The sequence below is a fragment of the Pieris napi genome, chromosome 9 (assembly GCF_905475465.1).
Source record: "Pieris napi chromosome 9, ilPieNapi1.2, whole genome shotgun sequence".
In the NCBI taxonomy this organism is placed as follows: domain Eukaryota; kingdom Metazoa; phylum Arthropoda; class Insecta; order Lepidoptera; family Pieridae; genus Pieris; species Pieris napi.
In genome coordinates this window covers 7,713,544-7,729,281 of record NC_062242.1, presented here as the reverse complement: position 1 = coordinate 7,729,281, position 15,738 = coordinate 7,713,544, and the positions used below count along the sequence as shown (strand labels likewise).

At 32.9% G+C, this 15,738-nt stretch overlaps 2 protein-coding genes across 4 annotated transcripts in view; one reads left to right on the top strand and one right to left on the bottom strand.

Moving 5' to 3' along the window:
- The window catches only part of LOC125052711 (CUGBP Elav-like family member 3-B), a 447,174-nt gene that overhangs the window by 120,357 nt on the left and 311,079 nt on the right, over nt 1-15,738 (top strand). The window lies entirely within an intron of this gene.
- On the bottom strand, nt 6,349-9,080 carry LOC125052712 (protein ALP1-like). The gene is made up of 2 exons (XM_047653705.1): nt 8,669-9,080; nt 6,349-7,587 (listed from the first exon to the last, which is right to left on the bottom strand). Exons 1-2 carry the CDS (start codon nt 9,019-9,021, stop codon nt 6,711-6,713), a joined length of 1,230 nt encoding a protein of 409 aa, XP_047509661.1. The 5' UTR covers nt 9,022-9,080; the 3' UTR covers nt 6,349-6,710.

Here is a 15,738-nt window from a genome sequence, read left to right as displayed (position 1 = left end):
ATGGAACATTGTAAGCGTTATTCCGAATACAGTTTCAGGAAGACAAAGCCGTAGGCGATAACTAACATCAATATAACAGCAATCGTGTCTGCACAGTACTCATCCATTGCTCCCATTTGTTAGGTTTCCTTTTTAAGTGCAGCTTTGTGTTGATTCAAAAGGAAATTGAAACAATAAGTCTACGCGCTGAATTTAAGATTAATCGTTGTGTAATTTCATTGAATATCTGTTAAAAAGCTTTTAGAACTTTAAACTTTTTGTGAAATGTTTTTACTCTACGGACATATAGCATAAAGATTAACACTAGTTCAGTAATTAAATTTTATTTTAAATCATTAACTAACTCCGTCTATTGGGCTTATGCAAATATAATAATGACATTGATGAAATTTTAAATTTATTATTCATTTTTACATAAAAAAAAAAAAATTGGCTACTATCTATCTTACAAACCCCTAAATGATAAGGGTGGTCCCACCCCTAAATTGTAATTGTAATTTTTTAGATATTTTTTTTTGTTTTTATGATACAGCATACAAAATATATACATCTCGTAATTTTCACCCCTCTACGATCAACCCCTATTTTTTATTTGTTATTAAAATCTTATGACTTGAACTATACTATATAGAAAAAAATTCACAGAAAAACCTAAAAAGTTTTCATTCCAGAAAACTGAACAGTCTCTGGAGTAGCATACCAAAATGTTCCATGTTGGTATGTACTAAAAAGGTAGGCTAACTAAAATCACATTATGGAGAAACGAAGTTCGCGGGGACAGCTAGTAATATATAATATGTAACGTGAATTATTAAATAATATAATACTCAGTGGCGCTACAACCTTTTTAGGTCTGGGCCGCAAATTTCTGTATCAGTTTCATGATCATTTGTTAATCTAATAGGCAAGTAGGTGATCAGCCTCCTGTGCCCGACACACGCCGTCGACTTTTTGGGTCTAAGGTCTAAGGCAAGCCGGTTTCCTCACGATGTTTTCCTTCACCGTTCGAGCGAATGTTAAATGCGCACATAGAAAGGTGCATTGGTGTACAGCCGGGGACCGGGGACCTCAGGGATGAGAATCGCACGCTGAAGCCACTAGGCCAACACTGCTCTATTAAATATAAAAGTGGGAATTATTAAATAATTGCAAAGATCGGTCGTGTCACATAAATTTAACATTAGACACTAGTCCATTTAAGTGGTAGAATGAATTCGAAAACCGGCTCAATCCAGTTAAATGGGTAATCTCTTACAGCTCACTCGTCTCCGAATAATTTTCTTTGTGCGAAATCACATTAAAATGTACTTGGTGAAGTAACAGCGAGTCGTGCCAAGCGTTACATTGTAACTATCTCTTAGAATATCATAGTTCTTTTCTTTGTTTTAACAGTCTTAATTTTAATATAAATTAGTGAAGATACAGTGTGAATATGCTTGTCAAGCAATAACATGCAACAAATGATGAACAACAGAAACATGATAAAGTATGATAAGTATCATAGAAGTTATACCGTATACCGTAGAAGTATTTAGATAATCAATGCATCCACATTTTTAAGGTAAATAAAGATGGCAATCTTGTTAGTATTTTTTTTTAAATCGAGCTAATATGGGATTTTAAAATTTTTATGAAAATCAATAGATCTCGAGAATACTAATACCGGAAAAAACTTCAAAACGAAACGAAATATAAAAGCATATCAATTAGACCTTAATTGTATTTATTTATACGTATATATGGTTAATTTACGAGTTTTTCACTGCTTTCAATAACACTCCTAAACGCAAATAAACTTTAAGATAAATAAAACCAAAGATGAGCAGTCTAAGATAGCTCCTACGTAATCCTATCCTACTAGACTTATTAGTAAATACTGCTCTTTCAATTTCTCCGTTTAAATCTATAGATATTCAGTATTTATTAATATAAATTGATGAGGCGTCTGGCAGTTTTAATATAACGTCCGCGAATGATCGATGGATCAGTTAAGGGCATGTTTTGCAATGGATATTTCACTCGAAGTATGGCAAATTATGTTTGGTATTTTTGAATTGCGCACATTACAAAAAAATAATTAAGAATTACGGCAAATACATATTAAAAAACAAAAGACGTTAGTTTTGTGATCAGAGGTCAAGACAGAATACGAAATTCCATCCACCTTAATATCCGTTATTCCATATATGAGCATTTGTTATTCTTCCTTTATATTAAATATATATTATAATGATCAATGAATCTTAGAACTTAGAATTTAGAATTTATGATAAATACATATATATATATACTTTGTTATATTTTTGTATATGTAGGTTAAACTGTGCTTTGTTTATGTTTGAATGTGTATTCCGTTTTTGGCTTTTGTGTTAATTTTTTGGATATTGTTTAGTGAGTAGCTGTAGGAATACTGTTGAGCAAGTAAATAAATAAATTTCATAAGATCTTTTTGCTCCTACCATCACTATGAAACCATGTTTCTCTTAACATTATGTGAACCTATTGCACCCTGTTCAGTTATCTGATCTGTCTGTTTTAATGATAACTTAAAGACATAATATACAATGTCTATGTTTGGTTTATTTCTTCAAGATTTTAGAACATTACTAATTACTCGGCTATGTTACGTATAGACCTATACACGGAAACACAGAATTTAACTTTTATGTCCACAATGCAAGCATTGTTTGTTGACTAAGTTCTGGTCCACGTTGATTGTAAATTTGTTGGAATATTTGTTTGTCGATGTGTGATTAGGAAATCACCTGATTTTCGCGAAAGAGAAACATATATAAATTCAATTATAATTAACCCAAACATGTTTAATTGATTAATAAGTCATTTCATTAGTAAATTTATTGAATGTATCGTTATTAAGATTTAAATAAGTATGTATATAATTACATTTTGCATACTGCACACCGTGTGCAGTTTGATCTAACTTAAAAGATAGGATAGCTTACATCTTAATTTATACCCGCAATATTGTTTTATTGCAAATTATTTGTTTAAAATTTAACAGTCACAATTCTAACGTAACGAAAGTACCAACGTTTCACCTAAGCTACAATTTAATGGCATTACCACCAAAAGAGCATGGTGGTCCCCATGACTGGTGTTCTACCATTTCCTTTGAATAGTTTACTACTACGTAATATAACAAAAACCTTAGCCTCAGCAACGGGTGGCCCGGTCTGCTAGTATTCTATAAAAATCCTATTTTAATTATATTTGATGCAACCAAACAGTCAAATCTTTCCTTTTATAATATTACTGTAGATTAATTAAGAATTAATACTGTATACAGTATACTGGAAAGTACTACACAATTTTTTTTTAAATTATCAACGGTATCATTGTGAATCAATTAGGAGGAAGTCCATATAAAATACTATACGGCATTACAGATTATTACTAAATAATCTCCCAGGATGGTTTTAAAAATCAAAACTTATCTAAAAGATAACCGTCTGCCAAGGTAATAGAATATAAACTATGTAGCATAAATATTTTCCGAGTCTAGCTTAGCTCAAGGACTGCCTACATTTTTACCTTTATCGCAGTTATATACATTTTTCTTTTACCCAGTGCTGGCGCATTGCCAACACCGCTTATTTTCCCCGTGTTTATTCTTCTTGCAAAACTAATCATCTGATTTAATAAACTTTGTTTAATATATGATAACATTTTAAGTTTTCATCATGACTCGGCTATTGCCTAAAATATCACGCATTATTTCCTTTAAACTTATTTAAAACCTTATTTATAAAATAAGTCTTAAAGCAATTACCTTTATACGAGCACAAGTAAAAAAAAATTGTAACTCAAATTTGACGACTCATTGGTCTAGTGGTTAGTACCCCTGACTGCGAATCCATGGGTCCTGGGTTCGATCCCCGGCGGAGACAAACATCGATGTGATGAGCATTTGGTGATTTGGTGTTGTGCTTAGGTCTTGGTTGTTTAAAATATGTATTTATATGTCTATCTTTCTATAATATGTATGTATATTCGTTGCCTAGTATCCATTACACAAGGTTCACCAGCTTAGCATGGGACTCGGTCAATTGGTGTGAATTGTCTTTAAAAAAAATAAAAATAAAGTGTACTAATATTTGCCTAAAACGACGATATTATATAAATTATTAAATAGTGATATTTAGTAACACCAATAAAAATCCAATTCCGAAGCTTATAAACACTTCGGTACGGACATCACTTTCAAAAACATTACCCTGAATTAATAAAATTATGAGCCTGAACATCTTGTGAATAATGTGTAATGCTATATTAAATCTCGCTGTATTATGAAACTGTTGGAGTGTAAGTGACTCGTCGGGCAATGAACCTCGGACCGCTGACAAGCGTTAAGACCCTTTTTGTTAGCGGATTAACAACTACGGTACAATGAATATCGTGTTCTGTGAACTTTGATTCAACGTTGTCAGTCTTTGATATTGCGGACTTATTTATTTAATTATTTGTAATTTAAACATCTCTTATTGAAATTAAGTGGATTAAATTAAAAATAACTTTATTATGCGGTAATTTTTTTTACATTGTTTTAATTAATTTACTTAATTATATACTATTAAACCAATATGTCAGGCTTTTAGAGGTTCAAGTTCTGTTTTATGTTTGTGTATATGGTGCTCATAAAACTGCTTTTAGAATGAAAAACTATAAATGAGGTTTTTATAACATAATAAAAGTTAAGGCTAAAGTTTCTTGCAAATAAATGTTTATAACGGCTAATAATTTCCGGCGCTGAAGCCTAACATTTGTAACCAGAGCTGGTAATTGAACGTGTTCCAAAGGTAGAGGCAGATAACACAATTTTGCAAACGAACCGACCAAGTTGAGAGTACGTTAGATAAGTGAGTTACTTTGTTTCAATTAATGACGTCACGCGCTCCGACACGACAAATAAATGAAGAGGAACATTTCTCTCAATCCTAAAGCCATTTAAAAAGTACACTTAGTAGTGGTATATGATTGAACAATTCACACCAATTGACCTAGTCCCATGCTAAGCTGGTGAAGCTTATGTTATGGGTACTAGGCAAGGGATATACATACATATTATAGATAGATAGACATATACATACATATTTAAACACCCAAGACCTAAGCACAACACCAAATGCTCATCACAACGATGTTTGTCTCAGCCGGGGATCGTACCCGGGATCCATGGATTCGCAGTCAGGGGTACTAACCACTAGACCAATGAGCCGTCTATTGGTATGTATGGTAATAAACGTTTCTACTTTATCATGTCATTGTTATCGTCATATATTGAAACAAACTAGAATAAATTAATAATCTCATTCTTCAATATAATTTGTACTATTCTTAATATATTCTATTCTTATTTTGTTATATTATTTGAAGAAAATTTCGAATAACTTATTTCAAAATATTAAGTAATCGTTTAGTTCTCACAAAATTTACAGAAGTTGAATGTGTAAAGTGTGCCATCCAATTAAAAATTAGTTTACAACAAAAGAGCTTTCGAGTGAAGGGCTGCCGCTGAGCGGAAGTCTTTGAGATGCGTTTTGAGAATTTTAAAGAGAAAACAATTAAATTTACGCTGCAGTTACGCCTGTTACGAGAGTTACAACTTCGTTTCTTGTGACTGATGAATACGTCCTATCTTCTCAAAGGTATTTGAGAACTGTGATATGCATTAACTATAAATAAGATATTTCATTGTATGACAATGCGGTTGTTTTGACAACTTAATATTTCTTACACAGTGGGTTATGTTATCGGTGAAACATAAGTTTTTTGTAGGCTGATCCCCTGCTAATAAACGAATACTTGTTCAAATATCTTTAAAATTGATCCTGACTGTTATCTATTATACCAGATTAATAAACGTATAATAGACATAATTCTCACCTTTAGGCCTCCTACGCACTGGCGACCATGGTCGCCGCGACCTAGCCGCGGCGGCCAGTGAATTCTGGACTTTATATGGCAATCGCTATAGCCCCTACGCACTTAGCGGCCAGCGACCAGCGGCCACCGTTGGCCGCGGCGTCCAATTTGATGCCACGCGACCAGCGACCAATCGTGGCCGTCGAGAACATCACTTCTGTATTAAAATTCATCAGTGCTACCGCATCGGCCGCGGCGACCAGACGTGTAGCTAGCTACAGAGTGATTATTTTACAATGGCCAATTTCGACACGGAAAGGTTCATAATTGAAGTTGAAAATAGAAGAGGTTTATGGGATTTAGCATCAAATGATTACTCCAATAAAGATGTTAAGCGGCAGTTGTGGCTTGAAGTGGTCGATATATTTGGCGGTGAATCCATGGAAGATAAAGAAAAGGCAGAACTTGGTTAGTATTTTATTTTATTATGCCTAAGTAAATTAATAATGCGATGAACTACAATAAACGCAGCAGGTGCTGTAGTAGCATTCGACACGTATATGTGACATGAGTGATTTTTTTTTAAAGTTGTTCCGTTCATTCAAAATCTAAGAAATTTTAGCAAATAGGTAATTGTCAAAAGTATAACTATTTTATTTCTACTATTTTTCGCTTTGCACATGAGTTTTGACAATTATTTGCTAAAATTTCCCAGGTTTTCGTAATGATTGGAATAACTTTTTAAAAAGATTACTCATACCGCATGTGCGTTCGACGCCATTTTGTTTACGGCGCGCAATGGCGGCTCGCGGCGAGCACCCATATATTTACAAATTGTGCCAGGGCAAGCGACCATCGGTACTGAAGTAGTTTGCGAATATATCTCGATATTCGGTTGATGTTCTATTTGCTCTATTAGGTAAACATGCAGGTATTTCTAATAAAGCCTCTGGTACAGTTAACGTGTCCTTGAAATCATATCCGTCTCTTTCTCGCACAAAATTATGAAGCACACATAGAGCTTTTATAATCACAACTGCAAATTCTTTCTTGACGTTTAGGGGTCGGTGAAGAATCTGCCATTTATTGGCTAATATTCCAAATGTACATTCAATATAGCGGCGGGCACGGGATAGTCGATAATTAAAATTAGTCTTTACATTATTCAAGTTTCTCCCAGCATACGGTCGCATCATATGTTCCGATAGTGAAAACGCCTCATCACCCACTAAAACGAACGGCATTGATTGGCCATTTTCTTTGATGGGGTTATTGCTCGGAATATCGAGATCATTATTTAAAAGCCTATGATAAAATACAGAGTCTTTGTAAATTGACGAATCACTGCATTTGCCGTATGCTCCAATATCTACGTAAAGAAATTTATAATTTACATCACATATTGCAAGTAACACGATTGAAAAATAATTCTTGTAATTGTAATAAAGAGATCCCGAATGTTGTGGTTTGATAACTCTAATGTGCTTGCCGTCGATGGCTCCGATGCAATTAGGAAATTGGGCGTATTTTTGAAAACCTTCAGCCGTTTGAATCCACTTATCTCTGGTCAATTGTGGCATCACAATTGGTTTTAATATCTCCCATATTGCTTCACAAACATCAAATACTATTTCCGATACTGTAGGAAGCCCTATACGGTATTCATGACTTATATGAGATAAAGAACACCCAGTAGCCAAATACCTGAAAATAAAATTCACATTAATAAACATAATATTAGTTTTGTAATATGTACTACATTTATTTATTGATTTACAGGCATTACTCTCCAAAAAAGATGGAAAAACCTTAGAGACTGTTTCACAAGAGAGCTGCGCCGTCTTAAAGATGTCAAAAGTGGTTCTGCTGCAAAACGTAAATCACAATACACCTATTTCAACCAATTACTGTTTTTGAAATCAGTGCTGGACACAAACGCAACAGAAAATAGTCTCGAAGAGGCAAGTCAAGAAAATGAAAGTGCAAGATCTTCTGATCTTGAGACTCAACAGTCTGCATCAAAGTCGCTTAGAACAAAAAGGAAGAAAAAAATACCAAACGAAGAATCCGATACAGACCCTCTAATTTCAGTTCTGCATAAGACCATAGCGACTACACAGAATGATTCAAATTGTGACAGACTGTTTCTTTTATCCCTCCTCAAAAGATTTCAAACAATCCCTGCTGCAATGAAGACCAAAGCGAAAATGGAAATCATGGAAATTATAGAAAAATACCAACCGAACTATTCAGGTTATTCTACTACCAACAGGATATCAGATGATTCAAATTACAGCGATACTCATACTCATTATTCTGATATTTCTCAAAATTCAGAAATGATAGACCTATTTCCCAATTTGAATGATTAATTGTTCACAATTGCCATTTTTTAAGTTATGAAAATACAAATAATTTGATTATCTACTTCAGTTTTTTAATATTTAAAAACATGTTATAAGCAAGCCCTTTTCCTCTCCTTTTCAAAGTCGTAAAGTAGAATACTACTGAACAATAGTTCATAAATTTTTTAAAGTGGCAAAACCTTGGTCAATGAATTATACAGGTTGTTGTGAAAAACGCAACAGTGGTGGTTTAGGGTGATTCAGAATCAAGTCTTGTATAATTCAAATTTACAAAAAAATCCGTTTAGCAGTTTAAGTAAAAAAAAGGCCCTATCACATTATTTTTATTTTTCCTGTACACAATACTCCATTCCGAAACATCCTTTAAAATATATCACGTATTTTTTAAACATTCTGTATTTAAAAAAGAAAAAGCTTACCTTATTGTTATTACTAATTTTTCTTCTGCTGGAATGCATTTCCGATAGTTGTTACCAGTTCCAGTAATTTTTGGTTTTATTGTATCCAGTAACAGGTTAAAAGTATTCGTTGACATTCTCATGTAATTAAAGAATCTCTTCTCATACATTTTTAAATCCAAAAAATAAGTATAATATAATCCTTTAGTCTTTCTCTCGCAAAGTAATGGATGCACCCAAAACTGTCTTTTACGTGAAATCTTCCGTTTTCGTTTTCGTAGTAAATACACAAGCACAGTTAGCGTGATTATCTTCTGCACGTCCATCTTGACACATCCTTGGAAGTCGACTGCAAATTTTTCGGCCGTCCACATGTCGCGCTTGCCTACGCACCGGCGACCATGGCCGCGGCGGCCTGGCCGCGTCTATGGTCGCCAGTGCGTAGGCAGCCTTACCTTTTACCAGAAAGCGTCTTTCCAGATTTTAATAGGTTAAACTTTATTTTTCTCTATTTAAATGTTTGATGCATAAATAAAATATTGTGTTGAGGCATTCTCAACTGAAAACTTAGATTTAAAAGTTAATTTATTTATTTGTATTTATATATTCACGCCTTTTCCCGAAGGGATAGAAACAGACCACATATCTCCACTTGCTACGGTCCTGATACCTCTCTCGCTTCATCAACTTTCATAGAATTCACCATGTATGCTTATCGGTTATGGGAACTTTTAACTTGTCCCTTTTCTAGTACCTACGGGATTATATATATATTAGTATACGATTGATATATTACAATGTTTAGTTATTGAATTGCGTTGATTACACCCCAGTACAATTGTAGCACGTAGCACTTTTACAGCTACAACGTAGTATTGTTACGGCATGTCTACGTCGTAGAGACTTCATAAACTGTTTGCGTGTACTAAGCATTGAATTTAATTATCTGATAGGTTTCATTTCTTTTATTGAGATATATGATTAAGTGCATAAAAAACTTATTGCTCAATAAACATATTAGTAATAGTATTTTCTCTACGCATTGCAATGGTTTAAAAGTTGGAGTAAAATAAAATTAAAAACACAAAATTAAAAGCTGTAAAATGTAACATTCGGCTAAAAGCATAAAACAACATAATTAGCGTGCCGTGCTCCATAACCAATTTCACAAACATGTTACTCCTTAATGTTATGAAAACAAAATGAGAACATCAAAATTTCAACCATTAAATGTTTACATTAGTAGTGCAATATTTTCAACACAGTTGCATGCTGGCTGACGTCACACCGCGCCGTAACGACCACTCAGTTTTCAATTACACGTAATTGTGGTTAGGGCGTAATAACTGGATTGCAATTTTGTACGCTGAACGTAAATTACGATTGTTTTTTTACTGTCTAATAGGCGGCCGGTTCGCTGTAATGGATAAATTTTCACGGCTTTTTCGGATTGCAAATTCGTGTTCTTTACATAGTATAATACTGACGCCTAAGGAAATTAAATCCAAACATTTTTTATTGTTAGGCTAAAACTTGTAGGCATTTATAAAAACGTGTCTTTCATTAGTTCTTGGAGTCATTAATCGAGAGTTAATGGTTACTTAAGCTATTTAGTAAAAAACGAGTTCGGCTCTTAGCTATAATAAATCAATCGTCAGCTAGTCGAAATTTAATCTCGTAACTGAGTTACACAAATTTTATCATCTTCAGAATTAATAAAACCTATTTACTGTGTAATATACAACCACGGTTGTAATGAAATCACATGTTTTTTCTTAACATTTATTCTGGATATAGTATTGAGATTTTTAAAGGTTAGCTCAGTTATTCATATTTTGAATTAAATTGCTTAATTAGTTACTCTACAATAAGACAAAACTAAGAAAAGTAAAACGGGTATTTAAATGACATATAAGGTATATTATATGTTTAGGTTAAGTTTTGTTAGGTTATTGTTTAGTAACAAACACTTAACAAATCCGCAAACATATATAACTATATATTTATCGTTCTGGTTGTTATCGGATGGTTGAGATCGGATAAACCAATGGACGGTTTAGTTGGGGTTTGCGGTAATTACTAAGTGTTATTAGTACATATCTACCGTATGTCTAAATTTCTACAATTCACCTTAAATTAAACTTTTACAATACCAAGTTATCTCAAACTATTATAAGAAAGTCAGTTCGGCAGACGTCGTAACGACCGGCGCTGCGACCTTGCCGTTCGCGTCAAAGAACCTTTAAAAGCCTTTTAACAAAAGAAATAGCGAGCTTTCTCTATCACTTTATTACGTCCATTTCAGTTTAAGTTGCTCTTTGAAGACTAATTTGATTCTTTTCTTTTACAGGTAAGAATTGCTGGATTTTATTGTCTAAGCGGGTAACGTAAACTTCGTTTAAGTAAACAAACCCATATATTTCTTTACAACTATGTATCCTTATAGTTTAATTCATCAAAGTCATAAAGTTATAAGAATACGATTAAAGTTTTTTTGTCATTGTAATAAAAGTAATACAAAACTGCAGTTGTAAATGTGAGTTTAACTATTCAAGTTAACTATATAAAAACCTTATTAATAATAATTTTACTAAAACATTAAACTATGAGAAAAAGAAATAAGCAAAACGAAGGTATTGCATAAGGGAGCGTTCAAGTATTACGTAACGAATTTTTGGTTCTCTTGTAATACGTTACGATGCGGGGTGGGGATTAAATTACGCGTTTTTGTAAATATTATTTTCGACTTTCTAGTACTTTACACCACATAATGGTAACTTTTAGGTATAAAGAGTCACGTTTTACTATTGGGTACAGAAAAACGTTACGGCGCGTTACAGGGGGGGGGGTCAATAACGTCCAAAAATTGCGAGACGTAATACTTGAACGCTCCCTAAGACAAATGTTTTAAATACAAATATCGGTTTTTATCTTTAACTGTGTACACATATAAACAAAAGTGTTAAATTTAAGAACTGTTTAACGCGGTAATATTAATCAAAAATTTGTTTCGCCTGATATGCTCTTGAAAGTTTCGTACGGTTAAGTTTTTCCCAAACTTTCCATTCCACAGAGTATATTTACCCGAAGCGGTCCACGAAATTATTTAAACTTAAAACCATTTCGAACTTTCAATAACGCCACGAAAATGTACTTTATATAGTGTGCTTAATGGTGTGAACTGATTAAAAGTAATAAGAATACTGCCTTTTCTGACGCAATCTTTTAACATAATTACTACTAATTACTCTTTAAGCCTGCCTAGAAGACAATGGATCTCAGAGACCCATGATTTCTGAGGTAGGCTCAAACCAGAATGGTATGTAGGCTGCGATGTCTGTATGAAAAAGTAAGGAGCACAAAATTATTTATAAAATATACATTATATCGCTTTTTCTTTAGCCTCTATCCAAGCGCTAATCAGTCCTGGGCAACGGATAAAACTTTAGTTTACTTCGTCAAAGTTTGGGAAACACTCAATTTGCATATTTATTTGGTCTACTTAGTCCACTTTATTTGTATACGACGTTAGTTGACGACATTTATGAATTTTGTTAGAGTATTTAGAATATTATCGTATTCAATATTCAATATAAAAATTATCTTTATTAAGGATGTTTTTAATAATTATTTAAACATTATTAAATATAAACGAAAATGAGAAATGCGTTCAATTATTATTACAATACATCAAAGATTCAATCGATCTCCAACTATAAGTGCTTTGTATGTATCGCATCTGAGTTTTATAATGATGGATGTTCGGTGTCAGCCTGAAATATTTATGTGTTCCATAACGAAACAACGGGAAGAGTGAAAAATTTTTCATCCATTATAGCTCATGTCGAACTTATGATATTGGACTTTTGAATCGATCAAGCTGAAGTCATAAGTAATTGTCGGGTTAAAAATAATGATGCTTAATGCTAATATACTAGATATATATAGAGAAAGTTCTGAAAGGATTTCCCTTTGCTTATGAAAACTGTCTAACTATATACTCAGAACACATTAACGAACTTTATTTTATTAATAATGAAAAATTATACGCAGTACATTTGATAGTAAAACCATTAAAAGTATTGCATGTTATAAAATAGGCTTGACTAATTAATTTGCTTCAAAGCATTATTGAAAATCACGCAGGGGCCACAAAAAGCTAAATTGAGCTTAAAAATAAGTGATACATGTCACAGCTTTTATAAAAACAGCTTTTTATTATAATACCTGCCCGCATGAATTGCTTCAACAACGTAATGTGATGGTGAATCTTTTTTGTTAAGGTTCTGTTATTTTTGTATTATGTTCCTATGTTATCAGCCCAACAGCATATTGAAAAAGGTTCATCAAATACAAAAGGTTTTGATGACTCTTTTAGTAAAATATACATAAAATAAAAAAATATATCTAAAATATTATTTTATCAATTGTTTTAAGTCTAAATAAATTGTATAAGCTCCTATAATAGCTTTATATTATTACTAATTGAAGGGGACGTGTCACATTCAAGACTAAGCACTAAGTATAACCCCCGAACATGGCATTTAAAACGTTAGATTCATGCTTAGCACAAAGTTTCGACTGAGAATATTTCTCAAGTCAAATAAATAAATTTAGAAATTCAAACATTATGAAGTAAGGGAAGTAAATTGAGGTATTGTAATATTTTCTACCTCAAAAGCAGGTATATTATAAGTATCATAATCAAATAAGGTGTGAGGGTGAAATTTTAAATCTGCAAGAATTTGCATAATGGCGCCCTACGACTCAATCTGCTTTTATTATGTTTGCGTAGCGTGCCTCGACTTTATAATGTTTTGCTTATTTTTGAAATTTTAAGTCTTAATTTATCATTATTTAAGTGTGATTGTGTTGTAGCACGACCTTTGATTTATTTCACTTCTACTTGAACTGTAGATAGCATTTTCTCTAAAAAAAACATATTACATATTATGTAACGTAGAAAACTTGTTACATAATATGTAATACGATTCACAAGTATGACATTATTTTCATATTGCGCAATTAACAATCGTTCGGTTAAGTAAAACATATATGTTCATGAAACAGATATGTTTGGTCTACTAAATCAACGTGTTGAAGGTTTTAAAAAAAGACCCAAAACTGCGTCTGCCACATAACCAATCAGGAAAATATAAACAAGCTTGCTGTAACAGATGCGAAAATTCAAGACGTTTTCTAATTTTAAATTCAACATAAATAATTGTGTAAGTGTCACAATTCACTGGAGTTCCTTTTTTTGGATTCCGTAAACCAGATAAGCTTAAAATCAGATTAAATATTAAACAATATCAATGTGAAATAGTTAAACAAGTTAACATAAATAATTTGTAATTTTATAAAAGGAAGTATATTAAATATAGTTAATATAGTCCGCTTTACGTTTAGAATATTTCAATTGAGTACATTATCCTTTTACGTAGCAAGGTCTCTATTCCTCCGAGCTTTAAGGGCCTGACCTTAAATCGACATTGTGGAGACGCAATGCAGTCTTAGACCTCAACTACTAGGTCGCTAAGCGGACGTTTTAAATTAAAATATAAATACTCGCAATTAACATGTAACATGGTAGTTTTAATTACGTAAAAACATTAAAAATAAATTAAAGGTTTTATGACATTTTAACCCTTTTTGTAACTAATCTAATAACTTGGTGGTTTAAAGGCCCTTATACACATTCTACAATTTAAATACACAAAAATACATTTAATATGTTAAAAAAATATAAAAACATGCACAGCACTTTCTTGCATGGTAATCACTGCCCGTCCCAATTTTGTTTAGAGACAAACATCTAAGAAATAATTATAATTAATCATTCCTCGACACACAATTTATTAATACATTACGTAATACGAGCAAAGATGACCTAAAGTCATTACGAGACGCTATGAAAAATAACAAAGTCGTTTTGGGCAAAACTGTGCCCATAATATTTAAAGACATCCCTTTATTCCTCCAGAATCTCATCACATCCTGTCTTGTTTACTACAAAAGTTCTTTAAGACGTACGACACAATTACGAGTATAATAATGTTCCAATAATTGCCTTTTTCATAAATTGGTTTTCGGGATAAAAATTTAAAGCAAAAAAATAAAAAAAGTGTGTGATTTTGTAATAATTCTTAAAAGATCGGTAATTCGTTCGAGCTCACTGGCGTTGCTAAGTACCCGCCAGCATAAAGCTTATGCTTCTATAAAACTAATTAACCTGTGCATCTATTGAATCATCCTTTAGTCTTCTAACTTTAAGCCAAGCTTAATTAGCTTAACAACAGATGGCTCGTTAATGTCACAGCGTTTAGGATAAGCAACAAACTGTACGTCAATGGATAATTGATTCGAGGTGCCGTGTCCAACACCTGCTTTGCGAAGGCTAGATTAATGAGCCGATACCTTAATTAATGAATAAAAATGTGATAAAATATTGTCCTGCTTCGAGAATTTTGTTTAAAGGATTTTATACTTCACGTTATTCACTATCTTTAAGCACATTTAACATTCGCTCGAACGATGAAGGAAAACATCGTGAGGAAACCGACATGTCTTAGACCCAAAAAGTCGACAGCGTACACGCACAGGAGGCTGATCACCTACTTGCCTATTAGATTGAAAAAAAATATTATGAAACAGAAAACAGATTCAGAAATCTGAGGCCCAAACCTAAAGAGGTTGTAGCGCCACTGATTTATTTGTTTTGTTCACTATCATGGTTCATAAGGTATGCAGTGATTGAATATTAGAACTCATATGATAGTTTAATTATTTAAAATAATAAAATAAATAAATGGCGCTACAACCTTTATAGGTCTGGTCCTCAGATTTCTGTATCCGTTTCATGATCATTTGTTAATCTAATAGGCAAGTGATCAGCCTCCTGTACCTGACGCACGCCGTCGACTTTTTGGGTCTAAGGCAAGGTTTTCCTTCACCGTTCGAGCGAATGTTAAATGCGCACATAGAAAGAAAGTCCATTGGTGCACAGCCGGGGATCGAACCTACGACCTCAGGGATGAGAGTCGCATGCTGAAGCCACTAGGCCAATACTGCTCTTTAGTTCAATTATTTTT

Bases quoted from the DNA above. Each gene is read 5' to 3' on its own strand.
- LOC125052712 (XM_047653705.1), bottom strand. From the start codon at position 9,021: ATGTGGACGGCCGAAAAATTTGCAGTCGACTTCCAAGGATGTGTCAAG. The intron at 7,588-8,668 runs GTAAGCTTTTTC...TTTTATTTTCAG, and splicing joins AAATTAGTAATAACAATAAG to GTATTTGGCTACTGGGTGTT.